The sequence below is a fragment of the Laetiporus sulphureus genome, assembly GCF_001632365.1.
Source record: "Laetiporus sulphureus 93-53 unplaced genomic scaffold LAESUscaffold_1, whole genome shotgun sequence".
In the NCBI taxonomy this organism is placed as follows: Eukaryota; Fungi; Basidiomycota; class Agaricomycetes; order Polyporales; family Laetiporaceae; genus Laetiporus; species Laetiporus sulphureus.
Window position 1 is genome coordinate 903,559 of NW_024468510.1, and position 14,607 is coordinate 918,165.

At 50.7% G+C, this 14,607-nt stretch overlaps 8 protein-coding genes across 8 annotated transcripts; 2 read left to right on the forward strand and 6 right to left on the reverse strand.

Annotated features, from left to right (window-relative positions):
- Positions 1-23: 23 nt before the first annotated feature.
- LAESUDRAFT_746280 (developmentally regulated GTP binding protein 1) lies at positions 24-1,782 on the reverse strand (the record flags this gene model as incomplete). The annotated part of the gene is made up of 13 exons (XM_040911412.1): positions 24-46; positions 105-184; positions 237-493; positions 551-562; positions 625-646; positions 696-999; positions 1,051-1,059; positions 1,110-1,157; positions 1,211-1,334; positions 1,387-1,565; positions 1,623-1,629; positions 1,683-1,700; positions 1,759-1,782. 13 exons carry the CDS (start codon positions 1,780-1,782, stop codon positions 24-26), a joined length of 1,107 nt encoding a protein of 368 aa, XP_040770319.1.
- An 85-nt stretch (positions 1,783-1,867) lies between these two features.
- On the forward strand, positions 1,868-4,318 carry LAESUDRAFT_16963 (uncharacterized protein). Its single transcript, XM_040901433.1, has 8 exons — positions 1,868-2,131; positions 2,186-2,241; positions 2,400-2,607; positions 2,660-2,756; positions 2,805-2,897; positions 2,955-3,214; positions 3,277-3,303; positions 3,359-4,318. The coding sequence occupies exons 1-8, from the start codon at positions 2,084-2,086 to the stop codon at positions 4,157-4,159; spliced, it is 1,590 nt and encodes a 529-aa protein (XP_040770320.1). The 5' UTR covers positions 1,868-2,083; the 3' UTR covers positions 4,160-4,318.
- Positions 4,318-5,330, reverse strand: LAESUDRAFT_766706 (LexA/Signal peptidase; the record flags this gene model as incomplete). Its single annotated transcript, XM_040913764.1, has 6 exons — positions 4,318-4,612; positions 4,664-4,707; positions 4,768-4,834; positions 4,892-4,949; positions 5,003-5,109; positions 5,166-5,330. The coding sequence occupies 6 exons, from the start codon at positions 5,328-5,330 to the stop codon at positions 4,361-4,363; spliced, it is 693 nt and encodes a 230-aa protein (XP_040770321.1). The 3' UTR covers positions 4,318-4,360.
- A 514-nt stretch (positions 5,331-5,844) lies between these two features.
- LAESUDRAFT_733408 (uncharacterized protein) lies at positions 5,845-7,668 on the reverse strand (the record flags this gene model as incomplete). Its single annotated transcript, XM_040910424.1, has 11 exons — positions 5,845-5,964; positions 6,031-6,128; positions 6,185-6,370; positions 6,424-6,502; positions 6,553-6,738; positions 6,789-6,920; positions 6,984-7,095; positions 7,151-7,201; positions 7,257-7,310; positions 7,368-7,453; positions 7,531-7,668. 11 exons carry the CDS (start codon positions 7,666-7,668, stop codon positions 5,845-5,847), a joined length of 1,242 nt encoding a protein of 413 aa, XP_040770322.1.
- A 239-nt stretch (positions 7,669-7,907) lies between these two features.
- LAESUDRAFT_719117 (uncharacterized protein) lies at positions 7,908-9,812 on the reverse strand. Its single transcript, XM_040907568.1, has 4 exons — positions 9,570-9,812; positions 9,230-9,514; positions 8,669-9,104; positions 7,908-8,617 (listed from the first exon to the last, which is right to left on the reverse strand). Exons 1-4 carry the CDS (start codon positions 9,718-9,720, stop codon positions 8,077-8,079), a joined length of 1,413 nt encoding a protein of 470 aa, XP_040770323.1. The 5' UTR covers positions 9,721-9,812; the 3' UTR covers positions 7,908-8,076.
- Positions 9,813-9,912: 100 nt separating this feature from the next.
- On the reverse strand, positions 9,913-11,955 carry LAESUDRAFT_719119 (uncharacterized protein). The gene is made up of 4 exons (XM_040907569.1): positions 11,614-11,955; positions 11,479-11,558; positions 11,390-11,421; positions 9,913-11,332 (listed from the first exon to the last, which is right to left on the reverse strand). The coding sequence occupies exons 1-4, from the start codon at positions 11,697-11,699 to the stop codon at positions 10,175-10,177; spliced, it is 1,356 nt and encodes a 451-aa protein (XP_040770324.1). The 5' UTR covers positions 11,700-11,955; the 3' UTR covers positions 9,913-10,174.
- Positions 11,956-12,225: 270 nt separating this feature from the next.
- LAESUDRAFT_639989 (EF-hand) lies at positions 12,226-13,093 on the forward strand (the record flags this gene model as incomplete). The annotated part of the gene is made up of 6 exons (XM_040903570.1): positions 12,226-12,289; positions 12,348-12,372; positions 12,437-12,654; positions 12,720-12,853; positions 12,906-13,007; positions 13,064-13,093. The coding sequence occupies 6 exons, from the start codon at positions 12,226-12,228 to the stop codon at positions 13,091-13,093; spliced, it is 573 nt and encodes a 190-aa protein (XP_040770325.1).
- On the reverse strand, positions 13,064-14,535 carry LAESUDRAFT_689684 (uncharacterized protein). Its single transcript, XM_040906032.1, has 6 exons — positions 14,502-14,535; positions 14,376-14,439; positions 14,227-14,312; positions 13,887-14,176; positions 13,673-13,834; positions 13,064-13,596 (listed from the first exon to the last, which is right to left on the reverse strand). The coding sequence occupies exons 1-6, from the start codon at positions 14,513-14,515 to the stop codon at positions 13,385-13,387; spliced, it is 828 nt and encodes a 275-aa protein (XP_040770326.1). The 5' UTR covers positions 14,516-14,535; the 3' UTR covers positions 13,064-13,384.
- Between the last annotated feature and the right edge of the window lie 72 nt (positions 14,536-14,607).

Below are 14,607 nucleotides of genomic sequence, written 5' to 3' on the forward strand. Positions count from 1 at the left end.
TAAGTACGTATTAGACATTGTATTTACTTCTTCGCAATATGTACCACTGTTCACAATAGAGTCAGCTGGCGAGATCACAATTGAGATAGCATTGAAGGCTATACCATCTTCATCCTCCAGAACGTGTTCAACGCCAACCTTCTGCCCTCTCGTATGTTTTGCACTAGATCCCCACACGATGGCGCTGCGAGGAAGATAAGTCTCCGATCCAAAGGAACGTATGCTATTTCACACACTATTTCATCTGTTTCGCGATTTCCTTGTGTATAGCATTGCAGAAGTCTTCTACCGAGGACTTTCCACGTCTCAGCACGACAGGGGAGCTATAGTCGGGTGGGGCGCCACGAGGCTTGGTGTAGGCGCGGACGAGATCTAACCTCTCCCACATGATATCGAGCAGCTCGTCGATGTTGAGCCATTCCCGAGAAGAAATAGGTACACTGTTAGGAATCTTGTATAGTAGATCAAGTTCTTCGATGGAGATTGCGTCGATCTGGGATGAACGCTCAGCAGCCCGGTCTCGTAGCATCAAGAGCGGTAGTATGCTAACCTTGTTGAGAACCTGATGACGAGGCACGTTGATATTTCAGTGGCAACGAAGCCGCAGTAGAGACACACACATACATAAATAGCAGGAATATATACTCTACGAGATCCATCAGCATTCGCGACAATGTTAGAATGACCGCACCAACCTGTTCCCCTCGATTACGTCTACCAAGTCGTCCGCAGTAGCATTTTGTTGACGTATCGCGATATCAGCATTGCTCAACTTGTATTCGCTCAGAATTGCCTTGATCTCTTCAGGATCGATGTTCGTGAGTGGTACTGTGTTTGTGATGGCAATTCCACCCTTGTCTTTCTTTTTCACCGTGATTGCTGGTGGCTTCTTGTTCAGCCTGATGCCAAACGCTTCCAATTCGGACTCGATGAGCTTCTTGTCTCCAAGTGGCTTGAGCACGTCCAGGACGATGAAGATGAGATTACACGTGCGTGCGACTGGGTCCAGTCTTCAGATGCAATAGTGTCCAGACTGAAAAATATGCGTACCGGCAATGACTGGTACACGTCAGATGTCTGCGTGTATGAATCGCAAGCTCTGTACGCACCTTGACGACCTCTTCCTCGACCGTCGTTTGCACCTTCGATGATTCCAGCTATATACATGCATCGTGATCGATGTAGAATTTAGGCACAGGTTCCTACTCACGAAGGTCCAGAATCTGTATTGGGGCACCGTGTACCTTGAGCGTACCAGGCACGGTGGTAAGAGTGGTAAAGTCGATCTCCGAAACTTCGGAGTGTGTGCCAGTTAGTTTGGACATCAACGTCGACTTCAAAGCAGTTAGTGTGTCAAGCGTGGTGTAGAATATATGCAATATATACCTTTCCCACCGATGGGAAGCCAACGAATCCCACAGAGGCTATCCCAGTCCTTGCAACATCGAAGCCGATGCCGCCGCCCCCACCTCCGCCACCCTGTGGCCCGAGCAGCTCCCGCCGGAGCTTTGCGAGCTTGGCCTTGAGCTGTCCCAGATGGTAGCTCGTAGCCTTATTCTTTTGCGCTGTGGTCCAGCTGTCAGAAAGACAGACCTCGGGTTAAATGGTGCGTCAAGACGTACTCCTGGCCTAGAAGGATTATGCTTGAGTGCATTGTTCAGAGATCGGGCACAAGCACTCACCATCTCATCTTCGACTTCCTTGAAATTACATAAGGACAATGAGAACCTGCTAGTGCATTGTCCCCTATGGGCTCACCTTGATTTTCTGTACGGTGGTCATGGTGGCTAGTGATGAATGAGGCTTTTGCGGCCGGATTAGGCAGGAGGGTCGACCACATGCATGCTTTGGGCGGCTAACCGTTGTAGCAACTCGCGTTACCCTCGACGAGTTGCCCGCGCGACGCCTTCCCATCCTCGTCTTCCGCTCAGTCTCCGCGACATCTCATTCCTTCGAATCCAGCCGCTCCTTGTTTATCTCGGCGACTGGCTGGTCCGGACGCTGTCTCTCTTACCCAGTCTCTCGTTGCCGATACCTACCCTTCGCCTACACAGCCTGCACTGGGCACGCTCACCGTATAAGCATGTGTGGAGGATCTACTTGGAAGCGAGAGACCGTCCCGGACCATAAGGTGTGCTCCTAAGTTGCTGAAAGTAAACAACCCATCTCAGCATCTGCTCTCCAGTTCGATTTCGTCGATACACGAGATTTCACTGATCACTCATGCGGAATGCGAATGAAGTGAGTATGGTCGTCTTGCGCACGAACAGAGATAGTGGTGGCTGCCCTTTATGACGAGCAACTTCTATGACATTCTTGCTGCGCACCATCTCTCGTTCATCCTGTTTGTTTTCGTGACGGATGCGTTCGTGATGCGTACTGAAACAATCAATGTACAGGTACATGTGGCTCTACATCACAGTGCTCATTTCATTCCTGGTCTACATCTCCGATATCTTCACAGCAGTAACCATGTTAACCTCTGATACATGGTCCAATGAGATCTATAATAGTTGTCCGCCAGACGAAACCAATGGATGTGTATATATTCCGTTCAAAATTGGAAAGTGGTTATTCTTTGGCTGTATTGTTGCATCCTTCGTACTGGTACGTTGCCTTATCTATGCAAGACTCGGCTTCTATTGCTCACGCTGCATAGCTTGCCTACGAAGCGTATAAGGCAAAGAAGATTATCGCGAGTCGTGATATTTCATACGCCTTTACCAATGTGATGGCTAATCACTACTATTCCTTGAGTGGGTGGGTTGGCATCTCTGCTTATCCTTGCTGACATGATGGCATAGGATCATACGACCACTTCTGCTTCTTCAACCACATCAGCAGTTCCACTAAGCGGATGGATGATTTTGCCTTCTTTGTGTTCTTCACTTTCAAGGGTACGTTATATCGACTTGACAACCACGGGTTTCTCTTATGTTCTTCCCTTACAAAAGGCTGGAAGCGCATCATTTTTGCCGAAGGACCACGTCAATCGATCAATGCCCTCACCTTGTATGCTCTCTTTTTGGCCAAGAAGAACAAGGGACAGTGGTACGACGTCTCTAAGTACTTCAGTGGGAATAACTACATCACCACGGCTCTGACGATCTCCACTGCGTTCACTGTGTTCATTTTCGCCCTCTCTTTGCTGATGCTCATCATCGCGGGTATTTGCTATATTCCCTTGTTGGCCTATATTCAGGGCAACCTGAAGGTGAGCGGAGCAAAAGCCAAGCGTGAACCTATTGATTTCTGAATCAACGCTGGTCTGCGCAGGAATATTGCTGTTATAAGGTCGATAAGGTGGGCCACACCTATGGCTCTTCATGAGCGGTCACTGAATGGGTGCGCTGTGTAGCGTATTGCCGAAATCATCAAACGGCGGAACAAGCAGCGCTTGGCTAAGGCTGCGGCTCTTGCGAGGAAAGAAGCTGCTGGAGACTTCTCTCATCTCAAGAACAAGAAGGGAGAGTTCGTTGCTAAGCCTCTGCCTCAACCGACCTTGCCGAACGTATTGCTCGACGATGACGACGATAAAGCATCAGTTCGCGGTCCGGCGCCCAGTATTTACAGCACGCAAAATGACTATTACTATGAGGCGAAGGGTCGCTCGCAGGCCAACGCGGACTACAACCCGGCCGATTATCCCCCCATGCCTGCCTACAACCAGCCTTACTCCCAACAGCCGCAGTACACTGCATCAGTGGGCGCGTTGAACGACGATCACAGCATGTACGAGGACGAATACGGCAGCACGGCACATCTGACGTCGAGCGCTGCACCATTCGCGAGAACGGAACCCACACGATCAAACATGCGCAATCCGTTCAGTCTTTATGGGGATCAGCAGAGCCAGAGCGCAGTGGCTCTAAATGCGGACTACGCTGCTACCCAGCGCCTATCGCATGTGTCGGATGGAATGGGCTACGACCAAATGCAATATGGTCAGCAAGCATCGCATGTGTCAGATGGAATGGCGTACGACCATGCGCACTATGGTCAGCCTACGTCGCAAGCATACGCGTCTCAATATAGCCAGCCGATGTCCCGAGTATCGAACGGGTATGCGCACGATGCAGCCCCGCAATACCAGGCGCAGGCTGGCTATTACCACACTGGAGCTTATGACTATGACGCGGGGCAGGCTCATGCACTATAGTCATCCACAACTTTTTCGATTTTATTTTTTCTTGCATCCGTCATGCTCAGACAATGCAGTTTTTAGTACAGGTCTCAGAACGCCTATCGCTACTTTCTTCCTATTTGTCCCTACAGGAGATCTTGACCATAGTACGCCATGAATATGATTGTACCCATAGGCGCTGAGACATGGACAGCATGTGCTATTTGAGGTACTGTGTCAATCAGATTCGTTGCTGACTTTGGACGGAGGCCTTGCATGCTGTGGTGGTTGAGAACGTCGATCCTCCGTTCTATGAATGGTGACGCGAGAACATCTCCACTGCTCGTGGTCTGATGCAGACTTCTCGAGACGCCATGCAGGAGTTCTTGGAGCCTTTGGATCTGGAGCAGACGGCTTGCGTAAGGGCCCGTAGCGATCGAGAGGCCAAACGACGAAGGATAGCTTGGAGTCGATCAACGCGAGGGGAACCTGTGAAGCCTTTCAGAGATATACTGTAACAAGCGATATAGCATCACTTACAGGTCCGAAGGTGTTGCTATCTTCTGAATGGAAAGGCTCATCACCTGAAAGTCATCGTATGAGATTTTCCACAGCGTGCACAGCACTAAACACGCTCTCCACACCTTCCACCCATACATGCCCCTTCGGTACGCGGACCTCGGCATCGGGATATGGCGGCAGTGTCTTTATCTAGCAGCATGGTGTTCAATGAATCTACATGTCGTTCTAAGGCAATGTTAACTGTACTGTATCGCCCTCCAATGCAACGATCCTCTTCACAATCAGTTTCGAGTCACTTGGTGAGCTTTTCATCCTGGTTATTGCATGAGTCATTTCGATGACAGCAATGAGGCTTACAGCAAAGCAACCACATCTCCTCTGTCAAATTGGTGCTTGATACGTATTGCGAATCGATCAAACACAACAATATCCCGCCACTGCGACCAGTCCGGGTTGAGCGTCGGCTAGCTAACTTCATCGTTATGGTCGATCGTAGCCCACAGCAGAGCAACATCCTGACCTGCATGCTTCTTCCTCTGACGGACTTGACCGTGTAAAAATATTGCGTGAAGATGATTGCGGAGGGCAGCCAGATCAACGCAGAGAGCGTTCGTCTCACGTTACGATGTTCAGCTGCGAATTTGCGCCAGGATTGGCGAAGGCCCGTCTTCCAGACAGACCTCATCATCAATATGAGCGCAGTGTGAGGCTCCGTAGTAGGTCAAGCTAGAGTGGCATGAGTTGGGAGACGCCACGACGCGTCCCTTAAGTATGATCGGCGGGTGGGCATGCGGTGATGGCGATTTGAGCTGTGTCCGTATTTGGCATATCTTCAAGTGGATAACACAGCGTGTATAGCAACATTTCTCCATTGGAAAACAGTAGAGAAACTCTGAAAACATATTAAGCTTCCATTTGGAAAAATGGTGAAGAAATTGAAGCTTCCTCCATCATTAGATTGCTATATATGGGCATATACTATTCAAATATGGAAACTAGTACATAATATCTTTTAGCATTTTTCCAAGGCAGGGCTTTATATTCTTTTACTATATTTTCACGGTTTCTTCAGTGGAAAAATATTGCTATCCATGCTGTGTTACTCCGTGGCCGCAAACAACGTGCAGAGTGTATGAGAACGTTGGATCAAAGTACATGGAAATAGGACAGTGTACAGGCATGTAAAGTAGGCGCACACTTTAAGTCTCGTACGCGAGATATAGTAAAAGGTCAGGTTCAGTCGCCAACTCGGCTCCTAGCCCATTGACGCAGGTCAGAAGTGCACGCCGAGACCCGAGCTTCCGCCATGCTTGCGACTCCTTAATGGGTGTGATTTTAATATTTTTGCATTGGTAGTGAATGCAGATACGAAACGCAGAGCTTACCATTACAGGAACTGTGATCGCTCTCCCATCTCGGACGCCCGTCATTAGATCCACGTTGTTTAAGACAACATCAGGCACATTCGGAACGATGACAGGGTCTGTGTACGAGCAGCATTGTATTAGGCCTTTAACCATTTACAAACCTAGCACGTACCGTCGATATCCGTCGGAGGCTCCTCTAGATGATGCTCGGGGTGAGCGAAGCTGACGTATCGGTAGCTGTCTAATAAAGGCCGACAGGTTTCAAGTGGGAACCATGTATACTCCTCGGGATCGAGCAGGTAAGACGGCGCGTAATCACCCTTGTAGCGCATCTTCTGACATGAGTGGATATAGAAACCTGCTCTTCCGTCAGATATACGACACTAATATGTAGCACGGTGCAAGACTGACCCATGTACAGGTAACGCATATTACCCACGCCAGCATCGTGTATCTCCCTCGCTAAAGTTGCCTCTCGCAGAGCGCTCAGCTGGATAAATAAATGTAAGGTTGGCTACCGCATGACAATGAGGACAATACCTTTCCTAGAGAGAATTTCTCCCATTCCTTTCTATACATAAAATACACGCTAGACACACAATGAGGCAGGATATCGATGACACCCATGGCAATGAGCTCGCCATCCAGCCTATACAGCTGGTGGTAGGACCCATACTCCCCTGGCAGGTGGTCTGGACGTGTCCCAGAGTAATGAATAGGTTCACGCTGAGAATACTGTAAGCTGCATCGTGATGGTCAGCATATTAAGTACCGACGTGGAGCGGTGTTTCCACAAGGAACCGCCTAAAGCTGCTGGGCGCCTTCTCGTCCTCATGATGGATTTCCTTCTGGTAGTTTTGATATAGAGCAAACTTCTCTTCCGTGTAGGAGGAGGGTTCTAGTGTGACCTGTGAAACGCAGATAGATCGACGTTCGCTAACTTCAAACTAAGCACGTCTGGGCTAACAAACCTCGAATTGGTGTTTGGACGTTTCATCAGAGCAAAAGGTACGTTCTGACGAATGAATGGCTTTAGGTAGGAAGAATTTGTCCATTGACTTTCCCTTCTTAGATAGCCTCTGTCTGGAGTTCGCGTTCAGATCCGACTTCCTCTTGGAGACGACATGGTGCGACTCACTGTTGTTCATGATCATCCACCACGTTTCCGTTCATAACGAAACGATTCCAGCTGATGCGGATTTGATGAGCATCACCGTGAACATGCTGTTCAGAGCACGCATTACCGATTCACGAGTTTCCGTTGACTCCGGGACTCTTTGAAAGTAAGGGCGTCAAGCCTGAGCAAACGGTGGTTTAACGAGCATTTAGCCATATAGTTCAGATAAATGTCGAACTTGATAGTGTATGCAGGGCAGCAAGACCGCTTCAGATCTGGCTTGTAACAATATGTGCCAGACCTCCGCCAGCCACGATCGACCATCTTCTGATAGACCTATCATTTGTGCGTCGGACGCGTCCGAATCCGACCTTGTTATAATGCAGCCATGGAGATCGTACCTTGCAAGACATCTGGAGCGGGATACATTCTGCCTGATGCCAGCTGGTCTCCTCTTTGCTTCGTTCGCCCGGTGGTCCGCAATATCCACAGGTAGAGTTACTGGGAGTGAGTGGTGCAATGATAGTCAGGATGGACATGACTCGTATCAAACTACTTCGATAGGCCCGTTCGGTTGCAAGTCGGAAGTGAAAGTGGAAAGTTGCTCAGATGACCAGTAACGACGCAAATGCGGTGGCGCCGTGGCGGTATAGGATGAGAATGCAGTTATGGCGCATTCGATCATCCATGATGCGCCAAAGCTGGCGTGATCGAGATCAATATCAAGTTCAAACGTCCAACGCCGACAATCAAACATAGGACAACAATCCGTTACTTATCCAAACCATAAGCCCGTTGAGATTAACGCATACGTATACAACATAAGTACAAATGGTGGAGACGATGGTAGAATTACAAGTGCATGAGGATATGAGAGATGAAGGGAAGTAGTGTAATGCGCGATAGCCGGAATCATATTGGCCAATGTAGTCCCAGTGTCGTGAGCTCTATCCCCACCCATCCCAACGTCCAAACCGCCTAAATTCCCGCAGCACACATTCACGACTCTCCTTGCCTTCTTTATTCCGTTCGCGGTCTTTACCTTTGTCCAACCGGCCTACAAAAGATGAGCCACTGGACGATCGTGGATGATCCATAGATAATGCCTTGACGCTGGGTGTCGACGCCGAGATTGGTGCTCCAGCGCCAGAACCACTTGTAAAGGGTGGAATTCTCGCAGAAGAGGCGGAGGAACTAGGTAAAGCGAGGCGATACCAACCTCCGGTATATGTCAGTGCAATGAGCTGGTGCTCCATTAGAGGTGCTTGATCCGTGTCTTCCTGTCTGTCTGATGGTGCTTGTATCCACCCAACGACGCATCTCTCCTCATCGACGACATCCGCTGTAGGCGGCCGCGAAGGCGGCGCAGATAATGATATATGTGCAGACTGTGATGGTATCCGATATTGTGCATACGACCACTCGGACTGGAAATAATTAGGGAGTGGCAAGAAAGGCTTCAACGGTGCGAGAGTGGATTGTCGATTCCTTCAGCCATTTTCAGTCCCATCGTTAAAAATATGAAAATTCAAAACTTACGAAGATGCGGAACCTCCGCGTAAGGAGAATACATGGATTGTCCCCTTATCGCTCCAGGCGCATACTTCTTTCTCATCAGGCCGGAACGCGACACCATATATCTCGGCCCTGTCGGTACCTCTTCGGAATTCCCTAACTTGGTGTCCGGATTCAGGGTCCCATATGCGAATTAGAGTGCCTCTAGCGGATGTAGTAGCCAGTAGATGGCCGGATGGTGCTACGGATATCGTGCTAAGCGCAGAATCGTGCGCTACAATGATGGATACTGGGTGTTTTCTGGCTGACGGCGCGGGTGATGCTGGGTGCGCTGAGGACGGTGGACCTAATGGTACAGAAGGAGGACACGGAGGCAGGTGGATAAGTTGCACATGTCCTAATTGCCGACCAGGTACGGCCAGTAGCGTCGAGTGCATAGCAGTGGCGATAGCGAGCAGACCTGCCGAAGATACAGGATGCCGTGTCAGTACCTAGGATGACCGTATAATTGATTACCAAGCTGGCATCTTGGATGTAGATTGCGATAAAGAGCCTCAGAAGAAGATCCCCGACAGGCACACATACCTCTTGGATTGTCATACGTCTCCCATTCCCCAAACCTGGCAACTTTCTCTCCCAGTTGGAAGACGACGATGCGCCTGCGCAGTGCGACCACCAACCAGCCTCGCCTGCATGCCAGCCCTCGCACGCGTTCTGCGAACTCAAGCTCAGCAACCTCCTGCCCGAGGCTATCGTCCCAGAGGATGACCTTGTTCGGTGGATACCGCGGGCTGCGACCTCCTCCGAGGAGGAAGAGAAGGGATGATTCATGGAGTGGGACTACAGCAGCAAGAGTACCCCCTGTGATCTCTGATATGCATTGTATGAGATTCGTCGAGCACACCAGAATGCACGGAAGTAATACCTCGTTTCCGGAGCAACTGCAGAGGCCATGTGCGATAGACCGCGAAGCCTGCTTGAGTCGAAGCGGTGAAGATGTGACAGTCTGCGTCGAATCGGGCATCAAAGATTAGGACTGGTGCTGTAGAGCTGATAGAGTGACGAGCAAGATTCATGAGGAGGTGGTAGAAGGGCAGAAGCGGAGGCCTCTGTGACGGCTCCAGTCAAGGAGGCGCCATGCGCCTCAGGATAACAGGCTGTTGTCGACAGTCACGTTCCAACGAGTGGCCACGTTACGCGCTCGGCAAATACGGCGGCACATGAAGCGAGTTCCATCAAAGCAAGTACTGCAACTTGCGCGAAGTTCATTCCCCCACAATTGAGACATCTATCACATTCAAACGAGAACGTACACGACACTGAATGAGTACATCGAAGTGAATAACTTCAGATACATCGCACATAGATGAGCATGCAATCCAGCTACAAACGCACTGCAGTCCCACAGGAATACACAGTCGACTGGTATAACCTAGCAGGACACCATATCCTCCTGGCCATTTGATACAAAGAGCGTTGTCGTCATTACAAGTCATCATCATCATACGTGCTCCTCCCTCTACGCAGTGGTCAACCTCTGGGGTGAGCAGAGCCAGCGAGGCTTCCCGTGGGATACACTGCAGTGAACGGAGACGACTGGGCATAGCTAGGAGTGTGAGAAGCCGACGCATGGGAACGAGGAATGCTGCTGGGATTCCAGGACTTCGGAGGGCGTAAATCCACGGACGCGAGCTGCTGGCGAGCCGCTCTGAATTCTTGTTCCTCCAAGTGGCTCTGGGCGAGCATAGCAGCTTTCACCTCGGCCTGTCTCTGAAGTTCCGCCTCCGACTCGTCCGATAGGTAGTCAGTGAAACCACCATCAGAAATGACTGTAGACTCTGAGTTGCTGCCACTGCTGCTGCTGGAAGCGCTCGAAATGTTCATTGAGCCTAGCGACTTCTCCAGAGTACCGACACGACGTTGCGGTGGCGGCAGGGCGGTATTCTGCCGTTCGGCGGTACGCGTGGCGGTGACACTCGAAGGAGGCGAATTAGAGCTAGTGCTAGATGTTTGGGCGCGGCGACGTGGGGGCTGGGCGTCGACAGTGACCTTGCTAATAGACATGGAGGGCATGGCAGCGGAGATGGTGGGACGCCTCTCAGTGTTGCGACGGGAGAGAGAACCCCCAAGATCAACGCTTCGGTGTCCCGGGGAATGTTTCTCGGCGTTCGTGGACTCAGAGCGTCTATCATGAGGCTGATCGGTGTTGACGCGGCGCACTGCCTGGAAATGGTCCATCGCCGAGCGGTTGGGCAACGACGAGGCGGTGCCATCGCTATTTCCGCTAGCATTCCGACTGGCGACTCCGGAGAGTGCGGCAGTCGCCTGTTGAGGGCTCCCATTGGAGCGACCACGGGCAGGAATCGACACAGTCGATGATCTGGCGTGGCCCTCCGTTCTGGCGGGAGCTTGAAAGGTAGCCCTGCGCATGATCGACGGGGGCGTTGACTGTCCATTTGTGATGCGCAAGGTTCCCATGGGACTTCCGGACCCACTGCGTCCATTCGTGATGCTGTCGAGGATAGCCTTGACATCGGCTGGGATTGGAATGTGGTGGACGACGCTGACGGTAGGCCAATCCGCAGCACCGATGTACTTGTAGTCCTCTGGCTTGGGAGGCCGGCAGCAGCCTGGCCAACCAGGGTTCTGATACCCAGATTGATTGAGAGGTGGCTTCGCGTTAGCCCACTGTAGCAAAGCTATCCATATCAACACGATCGCAGAGATTCACCGCTGTCGAAATACCTTGCAAAAGCCACATCCGGCGAACGTCGATACTATAACAAAGACATAATCAGATCATACTTTAGGTGGTCGTTGAGATGGACGCTCACCCTCGGCATTTTTCAGATAGACTACATCATGTCTAGGATGCAATGCCCTGTTGCGGCAGACGTCCTTCACATGAGGACATCTGGGGGGAAGAAATAGGCGCTACTGATCTTTAAGAATGGAGAGAAATGCAGTACCTTGTGGCGCCGCCGATCGGCTTGAACACCTTACACATCGGGCAGACTCCAGTAGCCTGCTCGAGAGAGCCGTATGCATAGCACATAGTGCGACAGAGCGACGCAAATGGGCAAGAGGATGAGGAGAGTCGGGCCCGAACAAGACAGGTGCTATAAGAGGGCTTTAAGGGAGTTCGGCTGAGAAAGAACTGAAGAAGGCATTTTGCATGTGGTTCCTTTTCACGTCGCTCTGATCAAGTCCAATTTGGCGGATCATAGTACGCGACCAAGCGGGCAGCGGCGAGGGCAAAGCGGGTCGGACTGCTATGCGATAGACTGCAGCTAGCGATCATGGTGGTTCTGCGCAACCTTTGGCTCACAAGTGCTTCGTTTCCGTGCCCTCGCTGCCTCATGGCTGCATCGTGGACAGAGGCAGCACGGATCAGTTAAGTCTTATCGACCAGATAAGTCTCTAATTTGGGGATGTCTGAGTGAATAACCCTCAAATAACCCTGTTCGGAAGCATTTGATCGTCGATGGGTCGAGGCCTGCACTGGTCTGCACTGCCGCAAGCTGTGCTGCCTACACCGTCGCTTTGGTCGCTACCGCTCGCAGCGGGCAACGCACATCACCATGGGCAAGTCGCAAAGCAAACTATCTCCCGAACAGCTAGCCGACCTACAGAAACACACCTACTGTGCGTGGTCTCCTACCGTGCGCCACATTCAGGAACGCTGACGGATATTCGTTCATAGTCGACAAGCGTGAGCTGCAGCAATGGTCTGTGTTGTTCACCTCGTACTGCAACCTTGTCGCTGAATTGGGGCTTTCTTTGCCTCCACAGGTACAAGGGCTTCTTGAAGGATTGTCCGTCGGGTCAGTTAGATAAAGCGGAGTTCGGCCGGATTTACAAGCAATTCTTCCCGTTCGGCGATCCTGGCGAGTTCGCCGAATATGTTTTCAATGTCTTCGATGAGAACAAGAACGGCACAATCGATTTTAAGGAGTTCATTTGTGCTCTCAGTGTCACGAGTAGAGGCAGGTTGGACGAGAAGCTGAGATGTGAGTCGTTATTGCGTTGCACCGTCGACTATGTGGCGGCTCGTAAACTGAATGCGGTGCCATAGGGGCGTTCCAGCTGTACGATATTGACGGAGACGGATTCATCACATACCAAGAGATGCTTCAGATTGTTCGATCAATATACAAGATGACTGGACAAATGGTCAAGCTCCCTGCTGACGAGGACACACCCGAGAAGGTGAGCATGCGTTGCGAGCTGTCACATCATGATTCATTGATCTCGCTCGCAGCGAGTTGATAAGATTTTTAGAAACATGGACCGTAACAAGGATGCTAAGTTGACGTATGAAGAGTTTGTCGAAGGGAGTAAACAAGACCCGACAATCGTACAGGTGCGTGCCGTGACGTTGATCTATGCGTTTTCGTGTACCCTTAATCGCGCAACTAGGCCCTATCATTATATGATGGTCTGGTATAGCGTTTTTCAGTGCAACTTACACCGCGGCAGACTAGCCTCCGACAACTGAAGGACACCTGCACCACACTTGTTACTCAGCCTTCATGTCAAGCGCAATTAGAACCCCGTATTGCATCACATTTTTGGCCTTCATGGCCTGCTACAAACCTGCTGTCTGGACAATGGTGATAATCGAACTGTAATAATAAACTGTATTCTCGCTTTGTTACGTAGACAACATTGTATCTGTACTATGGGTCATATCTGCGGAAGAGCTCATCTCCATACATCGGGTAGACGTCGGTATAAAATTTAGATATTCGCGTAATCGGCAGGTAAACGGCCGTACTTCTTCAGAATGGTGCTTTCTACATCTTTGCCGACCCAAGAGTACAAGCCTTCCGCAAACTCGAGGTTGTCGCGCTCCGCCTTGAACAACTTGTTGTAATCCTGGGCTTGTGGGCCTTGAGGGGCTGTGACGGCGGCAGCAAATGGTGTCGTCATATCTCGCGAGGAGTCGGCAGCTGGGGTAGGGGGAACAAGGACAAGGGATATCACGTCAGCGCCGAGGGAGGATGGAGCAGAATGAAGGCTACGCACAATTGTCATTTCCAAGAATCAGTCGGTAAAGGCCATTCAGGCCGAAGAAGTTGAGGAAATACCACGAGAGAGACGAAACCCAGCGAACGTCCATATCTGGAGTTTCGATCCCTCGCTGAAGCATCGACTTGAACCCAAGGGTCAAGGGGAATGGCAATTTTACTGAGTCACCAATCAATATGTGATGTAATCACGAGTGATAAAAGGGGCTCACTTAGCACGAATCCTTGGAAGAAGAAATTGATCCAGCCCATAATAATCATTTGTGGAACCATCATCACCATCTGAGTCTTCATGCCCGCCATCATCCCGTCCATCTGGCCGGGGTCGGTGAGGGGATTGGGAGGTGCCGATGGCGTGTCGCCCTGAGGCGGGCCGTCCTTCAAATATATTCCATCCAGAAATGCTTGTGACAGATGTCGCGAAATGGCTTCATAGTACGTTGGAGGTATTGGGGAATTAGCAGATGATGAGCGCAGAATCTGCGAGCGCATCAAGGCCCGCCTGGCGAGATACTAAGAACTGACGACAAAAGAGCAATGCAGGATACTCACTGCTCACGAATCGCTGCTCGCGGGAGCTTTTTCGGATGCGACTGGAGAAGCAAGACAACATAGTGCCGCAGGATGCCCACCAAAATCTGGACGTATACAATCGGCTTGTTCAGGCATGTTGCAACGCGAACAGAACACATGCTGCTCACCATGACCACGGTGATTGGGAACAGCACCCAGTCACGAATTTGGGGGTCAAGGTACAGAGAAACCCTGTAGAAGTAATTTTCTGTCAAACGATCCTTGAGGAACTCATTAAGACGTATAAAACATACGCAGAACTCGACATCTTGTTGAAATGCTGGTCGTAGCCAGCAAGCAGCATGATCGACAAGCGCCGCGCGATCATGAACGGGCGTCTAATGACGCGCCTAGCTATAG

What these genes read in the sequence shown, in the direction of transcription:
- LAESUDRAFT_689684 (XM_040906032.1), bottom strand. An exon ending in TCCCAATCACCGTGGTCATG is followed by an intron (nt 14,313 to 14,375) that starts GTGAGCAGCATG and finishes GTATACGTCCAG; the next exon opens with ATTTTGGTGGGCATCCTGCG. An exon ending in GATTCTTGGAAATGACAATT is followed by an intron (nt 13,597 to 13,672) that starts GTGCGTAGCCTT and finishes CCCCTACCCCAG; the next exon opens with CTGCCGACTCCTCGCGAGAT.
- LAESUDRAFT_719117 (XM_040907568.1), bottom strand. Translation starts at nt 9,720, where the DNA reads ATGAATCTTGCTCGTCACTCTATCAGCTCTACAGCACCAGTCCTAATC. An exon ending in GACGTATGACAATCCAAGAG is followed by an intron (nt 9,105 to 9,229) that starts GTATGTGTGCCT and finishes TATCTTCGGCAG; the next exon opens with GTCTGCTCGCTATCGCCACT. An exon ending in CGCGGAGGTTCCGCATCTTC is followed by an intron (nt 8,618 to 8,668) that starts GTAAGTTTTGAA and finishes AAATGGCTGAAG; the next exon opens with GAATCGACAATCCACTCTCG.
- LAESUDRAFT_16963 (XM_040901433.1), top strand. Translation starts at nt 2,084, where the DNA reads ATGTGTGGAGGATCTACTTGGAAGCGAGAGACCGTCCCGGACCATAAG. An exon ending in AGACCGTCCCGGACCATAAG is followed by an intron (nt 2,132 to 2,185) that starts GTGTGCTCCTAA and finishes TCTGCTCTCCAG; the next exon opens with TTCGATTTCGTCGATACACG. An exon ending in GCTGTTATAAGGTCGATAAG is followed by an intron (nt 3,304 to 3,358) that starts GTGGGCCACACC and finishes TGCGCTGTGTAG; the next exon opens with CGTATTGCCGAAATCATCAA.
- LAESUDRAFT_719119 (XM_040907569.1), bottom strand. Translation starts at nt 11,699, where the DNA reads ATGTGCTATGCATACGGCTCTCTCGAGCAGGCTACTGGAGTCTGCCCG. An exon ending in CCGATCGGCGGCGCCACAAG is followed by an intron (nt 11,559 to 11,613) that starts GTACTGCATTTC and finishes TCTTCCCCCCAG; the next exon opens with ATGTCCTCATGTGAAGGACG. An exon ending in CTATCTGAAAAATGCCGAGG is followed by an intron (nt 11,422 to 11,478) that starts GTGAGCGTCCAT and finishes TCTTTGTTATAG; the next exon opens with TATCGACGTTCGCCGGATGT.